Below are 22,651 nucleotides of genomic sequence, written 5' to 3'. Positions count from 1 at the left end.
AGCAACAATTAACAGCGATGACCTATTTTGCTAACGGAAAAAAACGTTGGGGATCAAAAATTTAATAAAATTTAAGTAGGGACTAATGTTGGAAACGCACCTATTTATAGGACCTAAAACATAATTAACCCATTTTAAAAAGTTAGATTTTTTTAACAAAACTTGAATTTTTTTTCCGTTAAAAATATAAAAATTCATATTTAATTTATGTCTTGGTAAATGATTCTAATTTCTTTTGGAAGAGTTCCTTATAATATTATACATTTTTCTGGAAAATTTGATTTAAAAATATAAATTCGACATATGAGTTTACGATTGAAAATAAAGAAGAAATTTTTTTGAAAGATTAAAAGTTGAAGAATTTTTTTTATAAAACGAAAAGTTGACATATTTATAGGAATAAAAACATATTTATAAGATTTCTTAGTTTTACTTTCTACCATTTTCTCATAAACCAATTCTCATTAGGTTTCTCAAAATAACAAGAATATCATCTAAATATGACATGGAGCGTAATGTCAACATGTCATATCATCTAATTTGGATGAGAAAATGGAATAAAGACTAAAACTAAAATATGTCCAAATGTTAAGGGCCAAAAACACAAACAACCTTTAAAGTAAAAACTAAAAACACCAAAAATATGCCAAAAAGTTTGAAAATCTAATTAGATTTCATTTGCTTTCACCTGTAATTTGGTAACATTATCATATATATTATTATTTTTGAAGAAGAAAAATGATCATATATTATCATCAGTTTTCTTAATTCTTGTAATTTGGTAACATGGTCGTATATATTAAGGGAGGAAAGTAGTTTATCATCCATTCAACCGTGGTTGAGTTGAGAGGACTGAACCGTATTCTTTCTTTGGTCTATTTATTGCAACATTGATAATTAGATTGATGGTACATGGTGAAATGGAATAAATTAGACTACCATAATATAAGAATGTCCTAAAATGTCAACATGAAATTTCCATCATAATAAAAAAAAAACAAAAAAAAGGCATGTCAACATGGCTAGACATATGTCATGGAAAGAAAAATAGAACCGCAACTTGTTGGACTCAAAAACAAACACACAACACAAGTTGCTTTTTTTTTTTTCCATTTTGCAAATTGTGGTTTTCAATTCAAACAACAAAATAGAACCAGCCAGCCAAAAAATTCTGGCTTAGCCATGCCCCACATAAATTCTTTGCTATTAGAATCTTTTTCATACCAATCATTATCATCATCCATTCAATCCAACACCCTACGAAACCAAGATATGGTAACACTTTCCATAGATAACACAAAACATAAAAATTCCTAGCTGATACAATACAAAGTTTGTTCTTTTTATCGGTGAATTGTATAAGCAAGATTGAATTTTAAGCATTCATATGGACTGGCGTTTGAAATAAAACCTCTGGTGAGTCTTTTTCATCATAGGAGGATGCTGCATTTGTACATTTTGTGTTTTGGTTGTTGGGTTTTAAGAGATAAAAATAATAATCATGTGCTTCACAATTTATTTTAAAATGGAAATAACTTTTGGACTAGTGGTTTTTCACCTTTGGAATTGGTTGCAGGGTTTATAAGAATTTAATCATTTGAGATTCTGTTGAAGGGTGTTTTTAATCATACTCCACAGTCATTCATATATGATTCAACTTCTTTAGCAATTCATTACTTGAAAACGAATATGTAATGCGACAACCGACAAGCTAAGGACTAAATGGTGCAGATTTTAGATGTATGATTCTAGCATGATCTTGCTGTGATGTCTGATTAATAGTACCATCTACTTTCTTTCTGTTGAAGGGAATCAATTCATTTACAAAGCTGCTTTGGTGTTGAGCTACATGGATTTTTTAAGAGTATGGTGAAGAAGGCGATTTGTTTTTGAAAATTTTGAAGAAACCTACACCTAAAATATAAATGGGGTTGCCACAGGTATCTTCAACCTACCTTGCTGAGGAGGTGGCAACTTCAATAGGCACATTTGTGCAATCTACACCTAGGAATAGAATTGCCAGCATAAGCAACTATGAGTTGAAATTGTTGGCCGGAGAAGAAGAACTTGGCAAATGCATGCACATTCATATGCCTAGCTCTGAAAAAACAAATGTTCTAGAGCTTTCAAAAGAATCACCTAATTCAAATATGTGTAAAGATGGTAAGTCCAAGATACAGAAATTGAAGATCGACTCCACGGAACAAATTGGTAGGTTATCTGTCAATGCTGAGCAAACTATGCAGATACCTACTTCTAGAACTGTAGGTTTTCAAATAAGAGCCTCAGCTCCTTGCGTTAATGGTTTTCGTGGAAACAGATATTTGCCAACTGGAGTATCTGAGTCTAACGTCAAAAAGCGATTATTATCACCTTTGAACGTGACATTGTTAGAAGATAATTTTAAAGGCGATCACCTGGACATTGGCAATGAGTTTTATCAAAGGTCTTCAGAGGCTGGTGATGATACTCTACATGCGGATAAGAAGGTTCATATTAGAAACTACAACAATATTCACTCTACACTTTGGTCTTCCTCTTGTTTTCATCAACTTGTAGATTCATCATGTAATGACCCAAACCAAATTTTAACGAGTCACGGCCATTCAAACTGTGAAATTGAGGAGCCAGTATCTTTTAAACATTACAAATCATTTCCTGCATTTAATGATTTGGAGGATTCAACTAAAATGAAGTCACAAACAGAAACGATCTTGAGACTTCAAAATAAGGCGTCATCACCTCGCTTCCCTTTATCTCCTTTGGGTAAAAAAACTTGTACAGATAAAAAATTGGGAGAACGCAGAGATTTTGATACTATGTTGAGTGATGTCAATCTGTTTACTCCTGATAATATCCTTGATATGAATGAGTATTGGACTAGTCCTGCTAGCTTTCCTCCTCGGCATGCAAAGTTATATGGATCGGTGAATAGGTTGCCAATTAGAAGGTCCCTGGTCGGTTCATTTGAGGAGTCACTATTGTCCGGTCGTTTACCGTCTGAGAAAGTTAGTCTGGTTGGCCTTATTTCTCATATATCGTGAACCTCTCCTGGTTGGCATTATTGGAGTGATGTTTATGTTATTTGACTCTTGTTATTGTTTTTACCACCTTCAATGTTGCAGAAAATTGAAGGCTTTCTTGCTATGCTGAATGTAACTGGAGGCAATTTCTCACCTCAATCGCGAAAAGTTCCATTTGCAGTAACAAGTGTGGATGGAGACAAATACCTACTTTATTATTCATCAATTAATCTTTCAGGAAAGTTATTATCAGGCAAGACTAGAGTAACTAAATTTCAGAGAAAACTTAGCATGGATGAGTTGCGATATGTAAAGAGACGTATGCGTATACCTATAAAAGGATGTATTCAACTGGTATTACACTATAAGACCTTTAAAATTGTTGAGTTGAGAATATCGTTTTCCCCCTCCTGTCTATGAGATGCCATGTATATGTAGCTCAAAACGGTTAAGCGTAGTGTGGCAGACTTGATTCACAACCTAATATTTTGTATAATGGATCATTAATTCATTATACTGTGTGTTCATATGTTGAATTTGTGTGACAAACTTACTGACCAGGTTCTCAACAATCCAGAGAGTACACCGATTCACACCTTCTTTTGCAATTATGATTTAAGCGATATGCCAGCCGGTACCAAGGTAGGGTTGAATGAAATATTGCATTCAATATTTTGTCACGTTTGGTCTTTTCTAGAAGTTGAATTTCTGAACAATGTATGTTTCCGAGCTCAAGTAGCTCTTGTGTAGGGAGCATGTTAGAGATACAATACAATCATTCATCATGTGTCACATAACAACTAAAGCTTTAGAGAGAGTTGGGTTGTGAAAATATTGATTGAAACCTTTCAAATTATAAGACTGTCTTCGTATATCACTTCTGATAAGATACTTTAATATATAGATGTTTAATCACCACTTCTTACAAGCTCGTGTTTAATGTGCTTTACTTGTGTATCTAAGTAGACGTTTTTGCGGCAAAAGATCACTTTAACCTCGTCTAGATCGATGTCTACAAATGGAAAAGAAATCCAAACAGATTCTGATACTGATGCTAAGTTCTCAAGAAGATGCCTTGTTGATGAAGACTGTGACACATTTCTAAATGGTTCTTCAAAGATCAACAACAATTCTCTCAACAATTGTATCATGCTTTATGCTCTTCACCTTCGCTTTATGTGCCCCTTGCCTAAGAAACATTCAAGGTTTGTTCCTACTCGCAATTCTGACCCTCCACCTTCGGAAGCAAGAAATCTTATGCACAATGAACATGAAAGAAGTTTCTACTTGTATGATGATATGAGAGTAGTGTTTCCTCAGCGTCACTCGGATTCTGATGAGGGCAAGGTATGCAAAAATATACATGAAAGTGGTTTTAATGCCTCATTTGTTTATGTTACTTAATGATTATTTCATGTTGCAGTTGAATGTGGAATATCATTTCCCATCTAATCCGAAATACTTTGACATCAGCAGCTAAAATGTCAATGCATCTCTGTCAATGGTTTTGTACATATAATTGTAAATATTGTATGCATACAATTCATATCTTCTTTGAGTTTTGGGGCCAACTGCTCCAATTTTTTTTTACTTCTAGCTTGTAAATTACTTGGTTGTTGTCCATGCTGAATTTTTAGTACTTGCTTCAGGAGTGGTTCTGCTTTCAATAGAAATTAAATAGTATTATGCTTGGGAAGGAAGACAATGATCACATTTAACATTGGAACAACTAAATTAATCAAAAGTCAAAGTGGTAATCATGTTTGCATCTTCTTATACAGTATATGCAGCCCACAAACTCCTCTAAAGTTGCATTGAGCTTGAAATGTAACACTAGAAGAGGGCATGAAAATTATATAGAAGCTAGTTAAGGGAATATAACTTTTCTTACCGAGTTTAGGGAGACTTCACAAGCTTAGCTGAGCTTTATAATTCACAAATCCACATAGTTCAAGGAATATTAGGCTTCCACTGCCCCTTCCGCGACATATTGGATATTCATAGGCGGAGATAACTCTTTCCCGCCGTCACCGCCTCCATGTGGCGGTGGTGGCGATGGAGAATATGGTGCATCTCGGTAAAATCAAGTCGGTCCTAAGATTTGTAAATAAAACAAGAAATGAGCATTTAGTTGTTATGACAAATGTTATTAATTAGTTATTGTATTAGTTTTTTTTCTTCTTCTTTGTTCGAGTTTGAACCTATAACCTTTAATCGAACCTGAGACCACGAGGAGGAGCACACTCCCAGATTTTTTTTGATTTAAGATATATATAAAAAATAAAAAATAAAGGGAAATAGAGGTTTTTTTATTAATAAGCTTTTGAATATTTTAGGAAATAAGAAACTTTAAATAAATAAACTTGTAAAAAAAATGTTATGGTTGAAGTTTCTTATTTCCTAAAATATTTAAAAGTTTATCTATTTAGTAGTATTAATAAAATAAAGGGAAATACAAGTTTTATTTACATTACCAAAGGGAAATAGAAGTTTTCTTTACATTACTCATTGATGAATTAGAGGAAATTACTCTTATCAAGTAAAAATCTCATCATTTGTCAAAAAAAAAAATTATATCAAGAACATCAAACTTTTTTTTTATCTCTTTTATTTAATATGTGATATTCAATTCATTCGTTACAAAATCGAATCCGACCTATCATCAAAGGTATTAAATATTTTAGAAAATAAGAAACTTTAAATAAATAAACTTGTAAAAAAAATCTTATGGTTGAAGTTTCTTATTTCCTAAAATATTTAAAAGTTTATTTATTCAGTAATATTAATAAAATAAAGGGAAATACAGGTTTTTTTTACATTACCAAAGGGAAATATAAGTTTTCTTTACATCATTCATTGATGAATTAGAGGAAATTACTCTTATCAAGTAAAAATCTCATCATTTGTCAAAAAAGGTAAAAATCCCATTTCTTCATCTTTGTTATTACAATCAGCTATCATTTTTATATCAAGAACATCAAACTTTTTTTTTTTTTTTTTATCTCTTTTATTTAATATGTGATATTAAACTCATTCGTTACAAATTCGAATCTCATCCATCATCAAAGGTAAATTACTACAAATTCATCATGGAATAGTGCAGATCTCACTTATAGAGTTTTTTTTTTCTTAGAATGAGTATAATTTTCATCTCAAGAACATTAAACTTTTTCATCTGCATTCAATATGTGATATCCAACTCATTTGTTCCAAAATCGAATTATACTTATCAATAGGTGTAAATTGTTCCATAGAAATCTATTGTTATCATGATTTGCGTGAAACTAGACTCAGTTCCTTAAACAATGTCTCGGGCACGAGCCTTGCCTAATTGTGGATAGTGAAATGTGGTTACGGAGGAGTATCTAAAAAGTAAATAGACTCTCAACAGATCAATAATATGGTTATGGAGGAGTATCTAAAATTTAATTTAAAACATGGAGAAGGTTAACTATATATAGAAAACCTATCTCATTATTTATATATAGACTTTAAAGAGAAGAACAACTATTATATCAATAGTTGCATCATAAGTAAATCATAAAAATGGTCAAGATAGAAATCTACCACAAAGCATATATGTTTTTGGTAAACCTGAAAACTCCATGAGATTAATCCTTTGCAATCTGTGAATCTAAAAAAAAATAAAACCAAAGAAATGGTGAGTCACAAGAATTCAATGGGAGCATGACAAACAAAGTGGAAAATAATGGGTAAGTGAAAATTTCACCGGTCTTTACCCAAACAATTTTTAAACTAACAATTTCATCCTTCGAAAGCTCATTCACGCTAAAAAATAATACTTGCAATAGCAAAGTCAATACTATTTGACAAAAATTCTTCGCATGAACCAACGGTTAGTCATACATAAAATTCTACAGCCCTATCTTCAAATAAATATATAAAAATAACCATTTCAAATTCTACAGCCCTATCTTCAAATAAATATATAAAAATAACCATTTCAACATGACTAATATCATTTATCTCTTTTCACTATTTGTACATAAACCACATTATCTCTTCGTTGTGGTGAACGGAGATATATCACATTTCTCTTTGTTGTGGCGAACGGAGGCGAACGGAGATATACCACATTATCTCTTCGTTGTGGCGAACGGAGATATACCACATTTATCTTCGTTGTGGCGAAAGATATTTTCTCTATTTTTACTATGAGCACGTACCACATAGGCTACATTATCTCTTCGTTGTAGCAAACAGAGTTTTTACATTTCTTACTATAAGTCGTACCTCATGGGCTACATTATCTCTTCATTGTAGCAAATGGTGTTAAAATTCTCATTAGAACATTAAAACAGAGTTTAAAAATAGTGTATATCACCAAAATTAATTCATAGGATTAAAACCCTCATAACAGGTTACCCTATAACAAGTTATTTTGAAAAATTTATTTGTTTCTCCCATTAAACAAATTTGTATTTTATAAAAACATGCCACAAGGTAATTTAGCTACTCACAACTATGTTGAACCGGCTGATATTTGACCCGCTGCCTTCTATGGTTCCATTTCCGGATTTCCCATTGAATCTCAATTACCAATAACTTAAATTATGTTGGCATCTCATAACAACAAGACTTTCCCCTTTCATCTCATCAATAATCTTCTCTATTGCTCTATTAACACATAACATGTGTATATACCATGTAGAGACATGTTTCTCCCAATAATTATTTCCTCCTCCCTCTGTGATTGTTACTCTCTCTTAGAAAAAACTTCCTAATTTCTCTAATTTTAGCAACTTCCATTATAGCAAGGAGATCAAGGTTTTATTATTTCATTTCAGTCATACAGATGGCATGCAAAAAGACTGAAATTCTAGAGACCTGTACATTTTCGGCTGGCTAAAGAAGTATCTATATTTTCTGTATTAAAGAACTGTTCTCAGGATGTGAAGATTCCCATGTAAAGCTGTCATCAAACATAAACTACTGATTTTTGATAAATTGAGATAATAATGACAACGCAGCAAAAGAAATTAAATTCAGGCATTCATTCGCAGGGGTCTTCAACAGAAAATTGTTTAAAGACTGAAAGGACAACCCCAGCACAGGAGTGTAGAGAGTCGAGGGAAAAATATTAAGGTAGGTAGGTCCTAATGTGTTAGAGCAACAGACAACAACAACACTGCAATTTGGGCAATCAATAAACCATATGCACATGCTCAAGAACAATAGCACATGGCACTCGCAGGCAATTATGTCACCATCCACCAAAAAGACATTTAGGAAAATCCTATGGTATCAAACACTTCTACTAATGTAATCATAAACTAATGAGGCAAAGGCAAAGAAACATTTAATTTTTTATTTATGAAATCAGTTTTAAGTATGATGTAGACATCAAAGAAATGTAAATTATGATAAAGGATAAAGAAGTGACCAAGAAAGCAATTCCTAATATAGCAAGGAGGAAATATTTATTAAGAGGATCGATCACACATGGTTCAGCCAAACACGTAAGAGTAAGATGAGTAGTAACCTATCAATGGTGATCTGAATCCTGGGATTTCCACTAACATGTTACCCACCTGTGTAAAAGAAGTTATGATTTGTTGATGGCAGATCAGGCAAGTTATTTGGAACTCATATGAAAACAGGGATTGGAATTACTCTGTGGTGCATCAATCAATATACAGTTAGAAACAGAAGTCATAGATAGGTTCATAGCCATTCTCGGCTACAACAGAATCAATCCTATGGAGTATGAACAAACACAAGGCATTATCTTCTATTTTATGCTTTAATTGATTGATGCTGAAATATAAAATGGAGAAAAATGAAATAGAATTTAGCATTAGTTATTACCAAATGTTTTTTAAATAAATAAAAAAAAGGAATAGAACTTTATCAGTCCATTTCATTCATTGTATCTATGATAAATTTTACTATTGCTATTCTTTTCCCAATCCTTTCCTACTACCATATTTGTTCTTGACCATAATCTATCCTACCCTATTCTGTTCTGTTCTGGCGGCATGTTAGATGTATCTGAATCAGAAGATAATGCAGGAAAGCTACATTGAAAATACTAGCATTCATTGATGTTGAATTGCACAGTTAAAAGCACCATATCAAAATCATCTATGCAATAAATTAACTATGAACTATACTAGTCTAGTACAATGCAGAGTCATCTACTCTGTGATGTTCCTAAACATAAACACAAATTCCCATTAAATAATTTGACAAAACTCACCTCCACATACAGGAGAAATAAGCATAAATTATTAGTAATTACAAGAAAAAAAGGGAAAATAAAGAAAACAAAAAACTGAACACACCTATAATATCATACATACAGATTCAGTGAAAAATCATCGATTGTTATTGTTCCTGTACCATGATTTAGCTCAATGTGGATCAATCTGATCTCTAGGGTCTTGCAAAAACTCCCCAAATCTTACCACGACCAAGTCCATCTAACAATTTCTTTGAACCCGGAACATCCAACTCAACAAGCTTCTGCATATATACACAAGCCCCAGCAGCCACCATTTGTTTCCGACAAGTCTTCGAATGCAAAAGTGAAACCAGAACCGAAACAGGGTATTTCTTATCCAAATTAACCAAAGCAGGGTTCAATAGATGAACTGCACTCACTATTCCCCTCTCATCCTTTCTAAAGACCCTCCTATTGAAAGGGTGCTGCAACAACACCGACAACGCCATTGCAGCAGATTCTTTCTCCTCCACACCTTTCCCATCCAACATCTTAATCAAAGAAGGAACACACCCACATTCCCCCATTTCCTTTCTCGTCTTATTTCCACCATTCAAACCCATAGCATAAACAGCCCTCGCGGCCGCAATCCTCACCGTTAAAACATCACAATCCAACACTCCAATCACCCTCCCAACAAACCCTTCACCAACTAAAACCTCATCAATTGGACCAGTCATAGCCAAATACCTCAACATTTCAACACCAACTTCAAGACTCTGAATCATCGTAACCGAATCCCAGTAATTCTTCAAACACTCGACACCACCTTCCTTCACAGCCAAAACCCTCATACTCTCATCCTCCGAAATCAAATTCGCCACACAACCAATGGCATTCTCTCGCGCCAACCCCGTCCCAGACGAAGCCAGCCCTAACAAAACAATAACCGCATTCTCCTCCACAAAATTCTCCTTAATTTCATTAAATTTTGCCAGATTCCTCAAAACCGCGGCCGCATAACCTTGCGAACCTGGCGTTCCACCTTGACAAATCCCTAACAGAGACGAAATTCCACCTCTAGATCCAATCGCTCTAGCATTATCTCTACTCAAACTCAACGCCTGAAGCGCAATACAAGCTTTCTCTATCGCTAAACCACTTCCCGAATCCAAAACCCTAACCAAATGATTCAACAACAACAAACCCTCCGCAAGTAAATTATTCTTCCCACTCTCCACCGTCGAAACTCTCGAAATAGCAGCAACTGTTTTCTCCTTCATATCAGAGCTGGAATCGAGTAACCGAACCAGAACCGGAACGACACCCTGTGCGACGGCTATGGTGACGTTTTTGTCGTCTTGATTGAGAAGAGATAAGAGTGAGTCGATTGCGGTGGCGCGTGATTCTGGTGAGCCGATTTGCAACCGTGCGATGAGGTTTCTCGTTAGAGATCGAACGGCTTCACGTTTAGAGAAAGCGGGGGTTTCGAGGAGGAGGCCGCTACGGAAAAGAACATCGCAGTCAGTGACGTGGCGGTGGAGAGTGGCGATGAGTGAATCGATTTGGCTTTGAGTTTGGAGTTTACCGTGGGGTAAAATTTGGGATTGACAGTGGTGAGAGAGTGAAACGGCGTCGTTGAGGGTTTGGAGGACGGAGTGGAGGAGGTGAAGGGAGAGTGGGTTGGTGGTGGAGGATTTGGAATATTCGGTGGAGAAATCGGTGAGGTGGGTTTGGAGTTGGGTTAGTTTGACTCCGAAGATTGACCATTTGGTTTTTAAGTGATGGACGGTGGGGATTTCGTTTTCTATGAGTGAATTGGTGAGGTTCAGACAAATAGTTATTGGGTCTGCTTCTGTTGTTGATTCCTTCATCATGAATTGAAGTTCTATGGTTCAATTGAGAACTGAAATGAGCTATAGGAAGTAGAAATAGTGAAATAGGGAAGAAACGGTTGTGTGTGGGACTGTGATTGGGATTGGGAGGAGAGAGAGAGTGAAGAGTGAGACTCGACTCAGCAGCGTTGTTGACAGCAATACAAAGCGAAGCGATGATGTGGAGCGTGGGACACACTCGCGTTTGGGACTTGTTAATTCCCGCTAGCGCCACTTGCCTGTTTCTTCTTACCGCCAAGCCAGCCGTTTGTGTCTGCGCTGTTCACCGTGTTATAATCACTTTGTTTTGTTGTTTCAATAATTAAGGGCTTTCCTAGGGTATCTTTAATTTAACCATTCATATTCATAATGATATTATGTTTTATATTAATTCACACTAGACCTGAAAACGACGACTAGAGTTGTTCAGGTGCGGCGGAGGACTACAACTATTCATCGATGGGTGATGTATTTGTAAAGACTTCAACGTTCGAGTTGGTGAGGGTTAAAGGGACACCACTTTAGTGCCATTAAGGCGTCAATAGCATCTGCCATTTGACCAATTAGGTAGTGTGTGTAAATCCAAACAAAACATAAACGCAGAGGTGCGCAGGGGTATACATGGTTGGGTTAACCCAAAAAAAAGTTTTGGTTATAAATCATGTCTAATTTCTAAAATTGACATAACACATTCTCTATATTGAAAATCAAAACATGTTGGAGTTACGAATTATGATGTTGCACTTTTTAATTATTTTGATGTTAATGCAATTTTACATCATCCAACTTTAATTTGTTGCAAGTATTTTATGATGAAATTTGTTATTAAATATTATAACTTATTATTTTATAAATATAGTGAAATAGATTACACAATTTTTTTAAGAAAATAAAAAGTTGAGTAATTTTTATGAGAAAAAATACGAGGATTCTAGTCATTTAATATTACCAAAAAAACAGAAAAATAATTTGGGTAACCCACTGCCCAACCCAAACCAAACCGAAAACTAGTGGGTTTTCCCAAACCCATCCATTAATATAATGGGTGGACATTTTACCTCACCCAAACCGGGGTACCCTATATGGTTCGGGTCTTGGGTTTGGTCAAACCCAACCCAAACCCACCCACGTACACCCCTAGAGGGGCGTATTCCTTTATCCTTCCCCTTTCTTCACTTCACTTCAACCCACCCCACCATTTCAGCCACCATCCGCCGCCTCTTGCCGTCGTTCTTTTCTTCCTCATTTTTTTTATCTTATTAAAAAAAAAACTGAAGGAATTATAAATGACAGAAAACTGTTTTCTCCCTCCTAGCAAGTCGCCACCAGATCTCAATTTTGTACTCTGACAAACACCTGTATCTTGAGATGCCACCGATCTTTGCTCCATCCTCACTGTCGCACCTCACTTCTTCCATCGTCATTGTACCAGTATTTCTCATAGACCCCGATTCTCCTCGCCGACGTCGATCTTTGCATTGTCGGCGTTGTTACCGTTGCACTAGTATTGCTCAATTTGTTCTCATTGTCTTAAATTTGTTTTGTTTTGGTGGGTTTCTACTGTCAAAAACCCCAATGGTAGTGGTGGTGTTCCTGTGATTATTTGGTCGATGGTGTGTGTATCAGTGCGCGCGTGGAGACAAAAGAGGAGATGGAAATACAGTTTCTTTTTATTTGTTATTTTCTCTTAAACAAAATGGACACATTGATCTAATAGCTCACAAGCATCCAAAGTCACATGACTTTGGTGCTTTAAAGTCACTAAAGCGTGATCCAGTTTAAAGAGAGTTTTAGAAGTTTAATGGAATGGACAACATGCATTTCACATGCATGTGCGTCCTTTTAAATTTAGTTGATGTGTAAGGGACTCTAAGTTAAAAGTGGTTCTACGTTTGAGAGATATTGTAACACCCCGTTTCCCAAAATCAATTAATTAATAAATAAACATGCATCAGAGTAATTCCCAAACGGGCATGTCACACTACATTTTCAAATTTTCTTAAATAGAATATAAAATCTATTTAATAAGCATCCTTCAAAATCATCATTAATGTTGCAGCGGAAATTTGCATCAAAACAACAACAACAGCTATTTAAATCTCCATAATTAAATCTTGGCATAAAAGCCTTATCAACATAAATTCAACAACCATAGGGCTACATCAGCAATATTCAAAAATTGATACATAGGAATGAAAAACAATAAGAAAATCTCATCCCGTACATATCAGAGCCCTAGACACTAGAGCCACCACTCCTACTAATCTTCAAATACCTGCAAGTTACCCATACGAAGGGCAACATTTCCAAGCAGAAGGGGTGAGATTTCTCAAACAATAATAATAAGCATAAAATTCATCAATTACAATTAACAACATAGACATCATCATATACACTCAATAATAATTCTCCTTAACATCCCCGTAGTGCTCATGAATAGAAGACAACTTAACATAACCCTCATCAAGTACATTTAACAACTCATAGGTAACCTCATGTAATATCATAACAACCTCGCATTCAACACTATAGAAGATCATCATAACCTCGTCATACTCATCAACATAAACAAAGTAAGAGTACACCACCTCTTATAGACAACAACAAAGTAAGAGTACACCACCTCTTAGAAAAACGATAAAGTAATAGTACACCACCTCTTATAAAATAACAACGTAAGAGTACACCACCTCTTATAAAGACGACACCTAAGAGTACACCACCTCTTATAAAAAACGACGTAAGAGTACACCACCTCTTATAAATGACAACGTAAGAGTACACCACCTCTTATACAACAACAACGTAAGAGTACATCACCTCTTAGAAAAACGATAAAGTAAGAGTACACCACCTCTTATAAAATAACAACGTAAGAGTACACCATCTCTTATAAAGACGACACGTAAGAGTACACCACCTCTTATAAAAAAACGACGTAAGAGTACACCACCTCTTATAAAACACCTAAACATAAACAATCACCAATAACAGCTTCAACTACGACTTCAACAACTTAGACAACATTAACAACTTAAGACTCCAATCAATACCATATTTCATTTCAAATTCTGGGCAGAGATGAAAAGAAAAATAAGAAAAAGCAACCTATATTATTTAACTTCACTTTCATTCAAAATCATCATAATCAATTGATTATCTAAAAATCTATAAACAAATAATAACCAAATTACTTGAACACACAACCATAAACTTCATTGATCAAAAGCAAAACATAAATTTCATCCAAAATATGATTCGACAACATCTAGCCAAATATTATTAATCCCTTTGATATAAAAATTAGCACCAACATGAACTCATTCGAACAAAAGCTATATCATGTTTTATCTATATAAAGGCATATCATTATTAAGCTTTTTGAAGACCTTTGGCAAACCAAATTCACCAAGGTTTAATCAGGGAACATAAAAAGTGGAATAGTTGAATTTAAGAGATCCTATGACCTCTAGAATTGGACAACTGAATGACTAATTGAACCATGTTGCAATTAAAACAAAAAAGAACAACAAAATAAATCGAAGCATTCACAATTATTTATTTTAAAATAAAAATTAACTTTGTATTCTATACATGCCTGATCCATGCTGATAAAGGAAAATAAGAAACAGATAGGCATTCAAAGATCTTGACCAATAAAAAGGCAACGATCATAAAGGATCAATAACAAAGTAATAGGCATAGTGAATAATTCAAAGCAATTGGCATCCAATTTACACCGATTTACAATAGGCTACGATAAAGCAATAGGCATCCATATCATATATATAAATTAAAAGAGCAAGTTTGTCTCTCAAAAACCAAGTACGATGACAAGAATCAATTACATAATAAGAATCATACAAATCTTAGTATTCTCACGGATCATGTTATCAGGCACGACAACAAAATTGGCACCCACTATGAATAAATCATCAATTCCTCACTTTAACCTAATTCTCCAACTTCCTTAAATTAATCCTACTCTTGTTAAATTAATCATCAGAATTACAGACTTAATAAGATTGAATGCTAGTCTCACCCTTACCTTAATTTTACCTTAATTTTGCAGAAAGAAATGCACAGCAAAATCAGTTCTTGGCTCTACTTGCTCTTCTCTCCCTTTTCTCCCAAAAATCTGTTTTCACGTAAACTGCTTCTGACTTCTCTTTTCCTAACTTCCCATTACTTAACTCCCCTTATTTTCATTTAACCCCCCTTAATTCTATTAAATCCTAATTAATTCCCCAAACTCCAAAATAATACTAATTTCTCTATTAATCTAATTATTATTAAAATAAACTATATAATAAAATATAACACACCACATAATAATATAAAATCAGATGTAAAAAGACTTTAAATCGACCAATAATAATTAAATAAAATTGGGGCGTTACAGATATCATGTACAGATTGCATATAACCATTATCATACGAGGGTCGTAATCCAATCAAAAGGTTCGATCCCCTATGTTGCTATACATTGTACGTTTTGGACATTTCACACATATTAAGAAATGTAATTAATATTGTGTGGGAAAAAGATATTATAAGTTGTTTTACAAAATTGTCATCAATAAATGATATGGAAAGATAAATGAAGGAATTGAAAGAAGAGAGTAATAAATAGTTAAGGATATAATAGGAAAAGTAACATTAATTTTTCATTGGTATTGTAAAGCGACATATAATTTAGGACAAATATTTTTTCTAAAATGACATACAATTTGGGACGGATGAAGTATTTCTTAGCCACATCGAACCTTGTCCATTCTAAAAAAAAATATTGTTATATATATTGTGTTTATGTCTCTCTACATAAAATTGTTCATTAAATAGAAAGGATAACAGGTCTCATGAGTGTGCTACTAAAACTAATGATAGCACACTCAACACTTGTGAATGTGATTAATCAATCATTTGCAATAGAAATTCTTCACATAAACTAACACAATGTAATTAACAACAAAAGAAATAGAGGTAGAGATGTTTCTTCTTCTTCTTCTTCTTCTTCTTCTTCACTATTTCAACTAAAAAGCTAATTGATTCATTCTTTAATTTGATCAACAATATAGGCACCAATTCATAAAAATAAGACAAAAAATCCTTATGTGCTAAGTAATTCATAAACTGCAGTAATATACGGATGCACTTACAACATGTTCATCCTAATCTTAACAACTACTAAGTTATACAAATATAGGATCTCAAACTTTGCAACTCAATTGTGCACAACACATGCATTCCTTCAATTTTAATTGGTCGGTATAGACTTTTACTCCGTCAATATATTGAAGTCAATTATGATGAAGAAAAGGGCTAGGGATCGAAGGAACAGGTAGAAGTTGGAAGCAGTATGAGCGTGACATAAAGACAGCGAAGTTTCCCAGGTCGAGTCTTTACTCACTCTTCTATTCCGAACTCCGGAATCACATGCAGTCATCCTTTTTAGTTTCTTTTCCTCCTTGTTGTTGTTGCTGACTTTCACGTGTTCACACACTCGGTTTCACAACAACTCTCACACGCGCACCCCTATGCACTTCATGGGTAGCGGCTACTTCACACGTTTTTAATGGATTTTTTTTTCTTCTTCAGGGTAGCGGCCATAGAAATTCATGAATAAGTGGGGTGTCCTGGTCGAACTCTGACCCCTGCATATAAATGTATAATCCCTTTATCAAATGAGTTAAACGCACGAGGACGATTTTGTTACTAGTTTACCAAAAATATTTTTGTCTTCTCTAAAATATAATACCTATGTTACTTTTATAATTTTTTTTGATACTAAACGGGTTAAAAAAAACTCCAGAAAAATTAGAAATTGCGCATGAAAGAGGTTAAAATACGACAACGATTAACTAAAGATAGACCTAATGTGATTCTTAAAACTATTACAAAGACATTGGCCAATAGAATCAAAAAAGTCTTGCCTAATATTATCCATGACTACCAGAGTGTTTTCCTTCCTGGGAGACTCATTACCGATAATTCCCTTATAGTTTTTAAAACTTTTCATTATATTAAAAAGCCCAGGAAGAAAGACAATGGTTTTGTGGGCATTAAATTGGACATTGCCTAGCTATGTTAGCTAAACAGGTTTGGAGGCTACATACCAACCCCAATTCTCTTATTGCCAGATGTTTCAAAGCAAAATACTATCCCCAGATGGACATTCTTCAGGCCCCTACTGGAAATTACCGAAGCTATGCTTGGAGGAGCATGCAAAACTCTATTTGGATTATTCTCAAAGGAAGCTGTTGGAGAATTGGGGATGGTAATTCAGTTAGAATTTGGAGGGATAACTGGATCCCTTTTCATCAGGATTTCAAGGTTCTATCAACAGAGTTGCCCAACTCAAACTACAATCTAGTTAAGGGTTTTATTCTCAGTGATAATCCCTCTTGGGACACTGAGGCTCTCCATTCCCAACTTTTACCTACAGACTACAATCTTATAGAACAAATCCCCCTTATCAACACCTCAAAAAAAGACTCTTTGATGTGGATGTATGAATAAAATGGGAATTACACTGTTTAAAGTGGGTACACAACTATTAAGAGATGTCAGAACCAGGAGTCCTGGTCCTCCCCCACTAGTAGTGCTAAATCTATTGTCTGGAAAAAGATATGGGCTCTAAATACCATACCCAGACACAAGATAATACTGTGAAGAATTCTCCATAACTCCTTACTTTTCAGAACGGAGTTAAACAATAGGGGAGTCCACTGCTCCATTTTATGCCCTAGATGCAACTCTAAAACGAAGTCTATTACTCATATTTTTATGCAATGCTCAAAAGTTGCCAGAGTGTGGTTTGGCTCGAGCCTCACCATCAAATTTCCAGAACAACCCAACCCAAATTTTATAGATTGGCTCTACGATTTTATACTCCACAATGATGCACATGCTATTATTAGCATAACAGCGATCCTCTATAACATTTGGCATACTCGTAATATCAAAGTTTTTGAAGACAAAGACTTACCAGAGGAAGACGTAATTTTTCGTGCAGATCGTAACATTGAAGAATTTCTGCAAGCTATAAAATCAGATGATGTTGTTTCAAACCCCGAAGTTCTGCACCCTAATCCTCGTGCCGCATCCACTGGTGTCTCTAGCTGGAAAAAACCGGATTTGGGCTTTCTTAAAGCTAATAGTGATGCCAATTTGAAGAATATAGGCAGCTGAGGTCTTGGTGGCATTATCAGGAATGATGAAGGTTTTAGTCATGACTACATCAACCTGGAAGTCTCTAGGTAGTAATGACCATATGTTAGTTGAAGGTTATGTTATGCTCAAAATGATGGTGTTAGCAAAGGAGTGTGGTCTCAGACAAATGGTTTTTGAGAGCGATAGCGAGACTTTGATTCGCATGGTGAAAGATAAAACTCAGAGTAATGATCTTATCTGGAAAGTATTATCCAGGAAATCTGGTATATCCAGTCCTATTTTGACACTTGTAATTTTGCTTTTACACATAGATCAGGCAATAAGGTTGCGGATTCTTTGGCCCATTTAGCTCATGATAAACTGAATTTGGTTTGGATTGAAGAGGTGCCTTTAGATGCCCACTCTTTGTATTTCCATGACCTATTGAATTAATATAAAGCACTTGTTATTTCAAAAAAAAAAAAAAAAGATAGACCAAACTTTGGTTAGACAAGCAACCACTTTGCTTCCCGGTAAATATGAGTCTCTTCGAATGGTAAAACTTCTAATCCTAATGAGTAACGAGAATTAAGTTGCAACGTGAGGGAGACAAGTTATCCTTTCCTATCGACGAATCCCAATTATGAGTCTCAACCATATACACGATCGAATTTGAGTATCCATATTTGGACGATCCCATCCTGCATGAATATAGACCATATTATTTATTATAAAAAAATGTTTAAAACTACATTGTTTTATCAATTTGATTTTTAAAAAAATAAATAAATAGAGGAAACGGCTTGTTTAAGAGTTTGACTTAGGAGGGTGTATTAAATTAAGATTTGAAGGGATTTTAAAAGACTTTTTAATAATAAAAAAATCTTGTGGTATTCAATCAAAACTTTTATAAAACATAAATAAATCTCATGGTATTGAATCAAGACAATCAAGATTTTTTATTCAAGGCAATCAATTCCCATGGTATTCAATTGAGTTTTGTAGCAACTTATAAAATGTCTATTGGTATTCAAAAATCTTGAGATTTTAATAGATTCAATTGTAGAGTGGATTTTGTGAGACTTTTTAGTTAAAAATACACCTGAGATGCTCATTCAACAATCTCACAAAAAACCTTGAGACTTTTTGAGACATTCACAACTTTTGTTTCATCCTTGTCTCTTACCCTCACAGTCATAGCCTCTACTCTCCTTCAACGTAATTATTCCAATTTCACACCGTACACTTTATATTATTGCTCTCTTAAAAAAAAGTTTTTATATTATTGCTCTCTTAAAAAAAGTTTTTATATTATTGCTCTCTTAAAAAAAAGTTTTTATATTATTGTTTCTCATTGTTGATGTGCTCATTCCAGTCAAGAAGGTTGTTGTCCACGTTACATAGTGATACTTGTATTTCAAAATTGCAGATTCATGTGTAAATTTTTTTAAAGTCAATTTATTTTCTAATTTATTATAATTATTTGAATTTGTAACAGAAAATTTTTGTTGACAATGTTATGTTATTTTGTTGGTAACCAACAATTTTTTCGTTTTTTTTTTTTGGGAACAATTATTATTATTATTATTTGATTATTTTGAGCAACTTATTATTATTATGGAAAAATTGCACTTTTAGTCCCTTAATTTAATTTCAGGTAACAGTTTGGTCCTTTATCTTTTTTTCATTTCAATTTGGTCCTTTTTTGTCCATTTCCATATACATTTTCAAGCTTCAAATCTAATATTCTTATGCAAACATAGACGAGAATCATAGATTTGAAGACTCAAAGACCATAAGAAAATAAAATTATGAATTTTAAGCTTAAAATTTCATATGAAAATGGACAAAAAGGACCAAATTGAAATGAAAAAAAAGATAAAGGACCAAACTGTTAACTGAAATTAAGTTAAGGGACTAAAAGTGTAATTTTGTCTATTATTATTATCGGTCAATTCCATATTACAATTTCATTCACTCTAATATTGAATTTTTCTTAAGAATCATACAATCCTTTCAAATCTTAAAATCTCATACAATCCTTTCAAATCTTAAAAGTAAGTTACAAATCCTTTCAAATCCTGATTTGAAAATCTTGATTGTAAAAAGCCTTTTAAATAAAGTCTTTTAAAATCTCACAAAATCAATACAATCACACAAAGTCTTTTAAAATCTTTAAGATTTTTTTTGCCAAAACAATCTTTCAAAATCTCAATCCAATACACCTCTTAAATTACTTTTAGGGTTGTTAATCTAAAATATGTAAAAAGTGCAAGTAGATGATAATTTTTTTTTAGAGGATATTGACTGGGAATCACACCGTAAATTGATGTCTATAATTTGATATATATATATATGTTCACCATTAATGACTATTTATCGTGTACAAAATTATTACTTCCTCCGTTTTAAAATGAGTGTCGTTTTAGTTAAAAAATTGTTTTAAAATGAATGTCACTTTCAGTTTCTAATGCAATAATAACTTTTTCTTTTCAATTGTACCCTTCAATTAATACTATATTACACTACTTTCAAAGTATTATTTTTTCTTTAATGAAAAGCAAACCAATAGTTGATTAGAATAATTTGGTAAAATTGCTATGACATTTGACTACTTTATTTCATTCCTTAATATGTGTGCAATTGGCTAAAGCGACACTCATTTTAAAATAGAGGGAGTATTTTTTATTAATGTGTGCTTTTTAAAAATGGAAAGAAAACTCATTAGCTCTTGAGGTATTCCTTAATAAAAAGGTCTTGAGTACCTATCAAAATTCCCAAAGTATTTGGGGGGTGAAGCACTGTAACTGTATAATAAAATCGCCCCTTTTGTTCAATAAAATTGCAATTCATCATTTTCTGTTTCTATTTCAAACTCATTTAATATGTAATTAAATATTATTAACTACTACTAATTACAAATTTTGTTAAAAAAAATTATTAATTATAGATATATTAATTATAACTACATCACTTAAATATAAGCTCGTTTTCAAAATTTGTCCCTTTTTATTAACTAACTCTTTTACAAATTTACTAGATATATTTTATTACAAAAATATCCCTAGTTATTTAAAACTCGAGACAATCATCATCATCAATATAATTAAGTGGAAAAATGTGGGGTCGAAGTCCACAAGATTTCTTACATGAAGTTTTCATATCAATAGCTCAACATCAACATTGATCTCATAGCATGCGAGCACAAATTGCATAAGAATATTAACTTTTTTTTTTTTTTTTTTTTACGTTAGGATAATATCGATAAAAAGTTTTTATCATCGTTGAGAGGTGACTAATATCTGAGAAAAACCTGTGAGACATATAAGACGTGTTCTCCCCTTTCAACTATGTTTTTTCTATACATAAATCAAAACTCCTTACAACATGCTTAACGAGCTCAAATTTCTTACCACTTGGATGGATTAGTCCATTATTTACACATGATTATTACTTATATACTATTAAAGCTAAAGGCTACTATATCAAAGATTTGATGCAAACAAATTTGTTATATAAAACATTTAACTACTATGCATGTATACCTGAGATATTTTCTTTCTGTACACTCTCCTTTTCATATGCTAGTCTAAACGTGAAATTAAGCCCTCAAAATATGCAATAGCACTAATCCTTGACCACCTGCTTAAACATAGTTTGATACTGTATCAAGAACTAACACACAAAAGAATGCTATGAAATTGGATACAAGAAATGTATCATGGATGACTTACTCTTGCAATTCAGGGATATACTACCATCTTGTTGCATTCTTCAAACTGTAAAGTTCAAATTATTCAATTTAATAGAGCATATACATGTTCCATTTGAATATATATGTGGTTGGACTTCAACATCAAAACAATGTGTTATATGATATTTGAAGAGTGAAGGTCTAGCATGTAAGATAAGAGACAGTCAAAAAGCCTAGGATACCTGCCTGCTAATAAACTAAACAAGGGACATACTCATCATCGATCAGACATAACATATACAAATTAAGTCCCCAATTAATGTAAATGGTTTTTAGCTAGGCAAGTCATCCTTGGCTTATAAACATGACTCTTCATCTACATACAAGACCCCTCTCTCCTTTTTACCTAACTACTTTCTTCATCTGATGCTTAATAATGGTGAATGCCAACTTCTCTTATTTATAGCATTCATCATACATAATACATGTATCATATAATTCACGTAAAAATAGCACTTTATTGGCATATGCTAACATATTCCTCGTTATCACGATTTAAATGTTACTCATTCATGATTTCTCCTTGGCTTGGCTACATTATATCATATCTGCTGCTAGAGAAAGAGATAATGAGTTAAGAATATATTCTTAATTCTTTTAAGAACTTAATTGGAAGGACCATCGATCCATTCATTTACATATATCTTCTAGGCCGCTTTGACAA

The 22,651-nt window shown here is 33.5% G+C and overlaps 2 protein-coding genes across 2 annotated transcripts; one reads left to right on the top strand and one right to left on the bottom strand.

The window, feature by feature from the left end:
- Positions 1-1,123: 1,123 nt before the first annotated feature.
- Positions 1,124-4,613, top strand: LOC11431161 (uncharacterized). Its single transcript, XM_039831735.1, has 6 exons — positions 1,124-1,416; positions 1,809-3,008; positions 3,126-3,377; positions 3,585-3,665; positions 3,990-4,370; positions 4,447-4,613. The coding sequence occupies exons 2-6, from the start codon at positions 1,926-1,928 to the stop codon at positions 4,501-4,503; spliced, it is 1,854 nt and encodes a 617-aa protein (XP_039687669.1). The 5' UTR covers positions 1,124-1,416; positions 1,809-1,925; the 3' UTR covers positions 4,504-4,613.
- A 4,503-nt stretch (positions 4,614-9,116) lies between these two features.
- Positions 9,117-11,348, bottom strand: LOC11430468 (vacuolar protein 8). The gene has a single exon (XM_003602711.4). It carries the CDS (start codon positions 11,082-11,084, stop codon positions 9,420-9,422), a length of 1,665 nt encoding a protein of 554 aa, XP_003602759.1. The 5' UTR covers positions 11,085-11,348; the 3' UTR covers positions 9,117-9,419.
- Positions 11,349-22,651: the final 11,303 nt, after the last annotated feature.

The sequence above is a fragment of the Medicago truncatula genome, chromosome 3 (assembly GCF_003473485.1).
Source record: "Medicago truncatula cultivar Jemalong A17 chromosome 3, MtrunA17r5.0-ANR, whole genome shotgun sequence".
NCBI lineage: Eukaryota > Viridiplantae > Streptophyta > Magnoliopsida > Fabales > Fabaceae > Medicago > Medicago truncatula.
Note: the sequence above shows the minus strand (reverse complement) of the source record. Positions and strands in the feature narration are given on the sequence as shown.

What these genes read in the sequence shown, in the direction of transcription:
- LOC11431161 (XM_039831735.1), top strand. Translation starts at nt 1,926, where the DNA reads ATGGGGTTGCCACAGGTATCTTCAACCTACCTTGCTGAGGAGGTGGCA. An exon ending in TAAAAGGATGTATTCAACTG is followed by an intron (nt 3,378 to 3,584) that starts GTATTACACTAT and finishes CTTACTGACCAG; the next exon opens with GTTCTCAACAATCCAGAGAG. An exon ending in CGGATTCTGATGAGGGCAAG is followed by an intron (nt 4,371 to 4,446) that starts GTATGCAAAAAT and finishes TTCATGTTGCAG; the next exon opens with TTGAATGTGGAATATCATTT.
- LOC11430468 (XM_003602711.4), bottom strand. Translation starts at nt 11,084, where the DNA reads ATGATGAAGGAATCAACAACAGAAGCAGACCCAATAACTATTTGTCTG.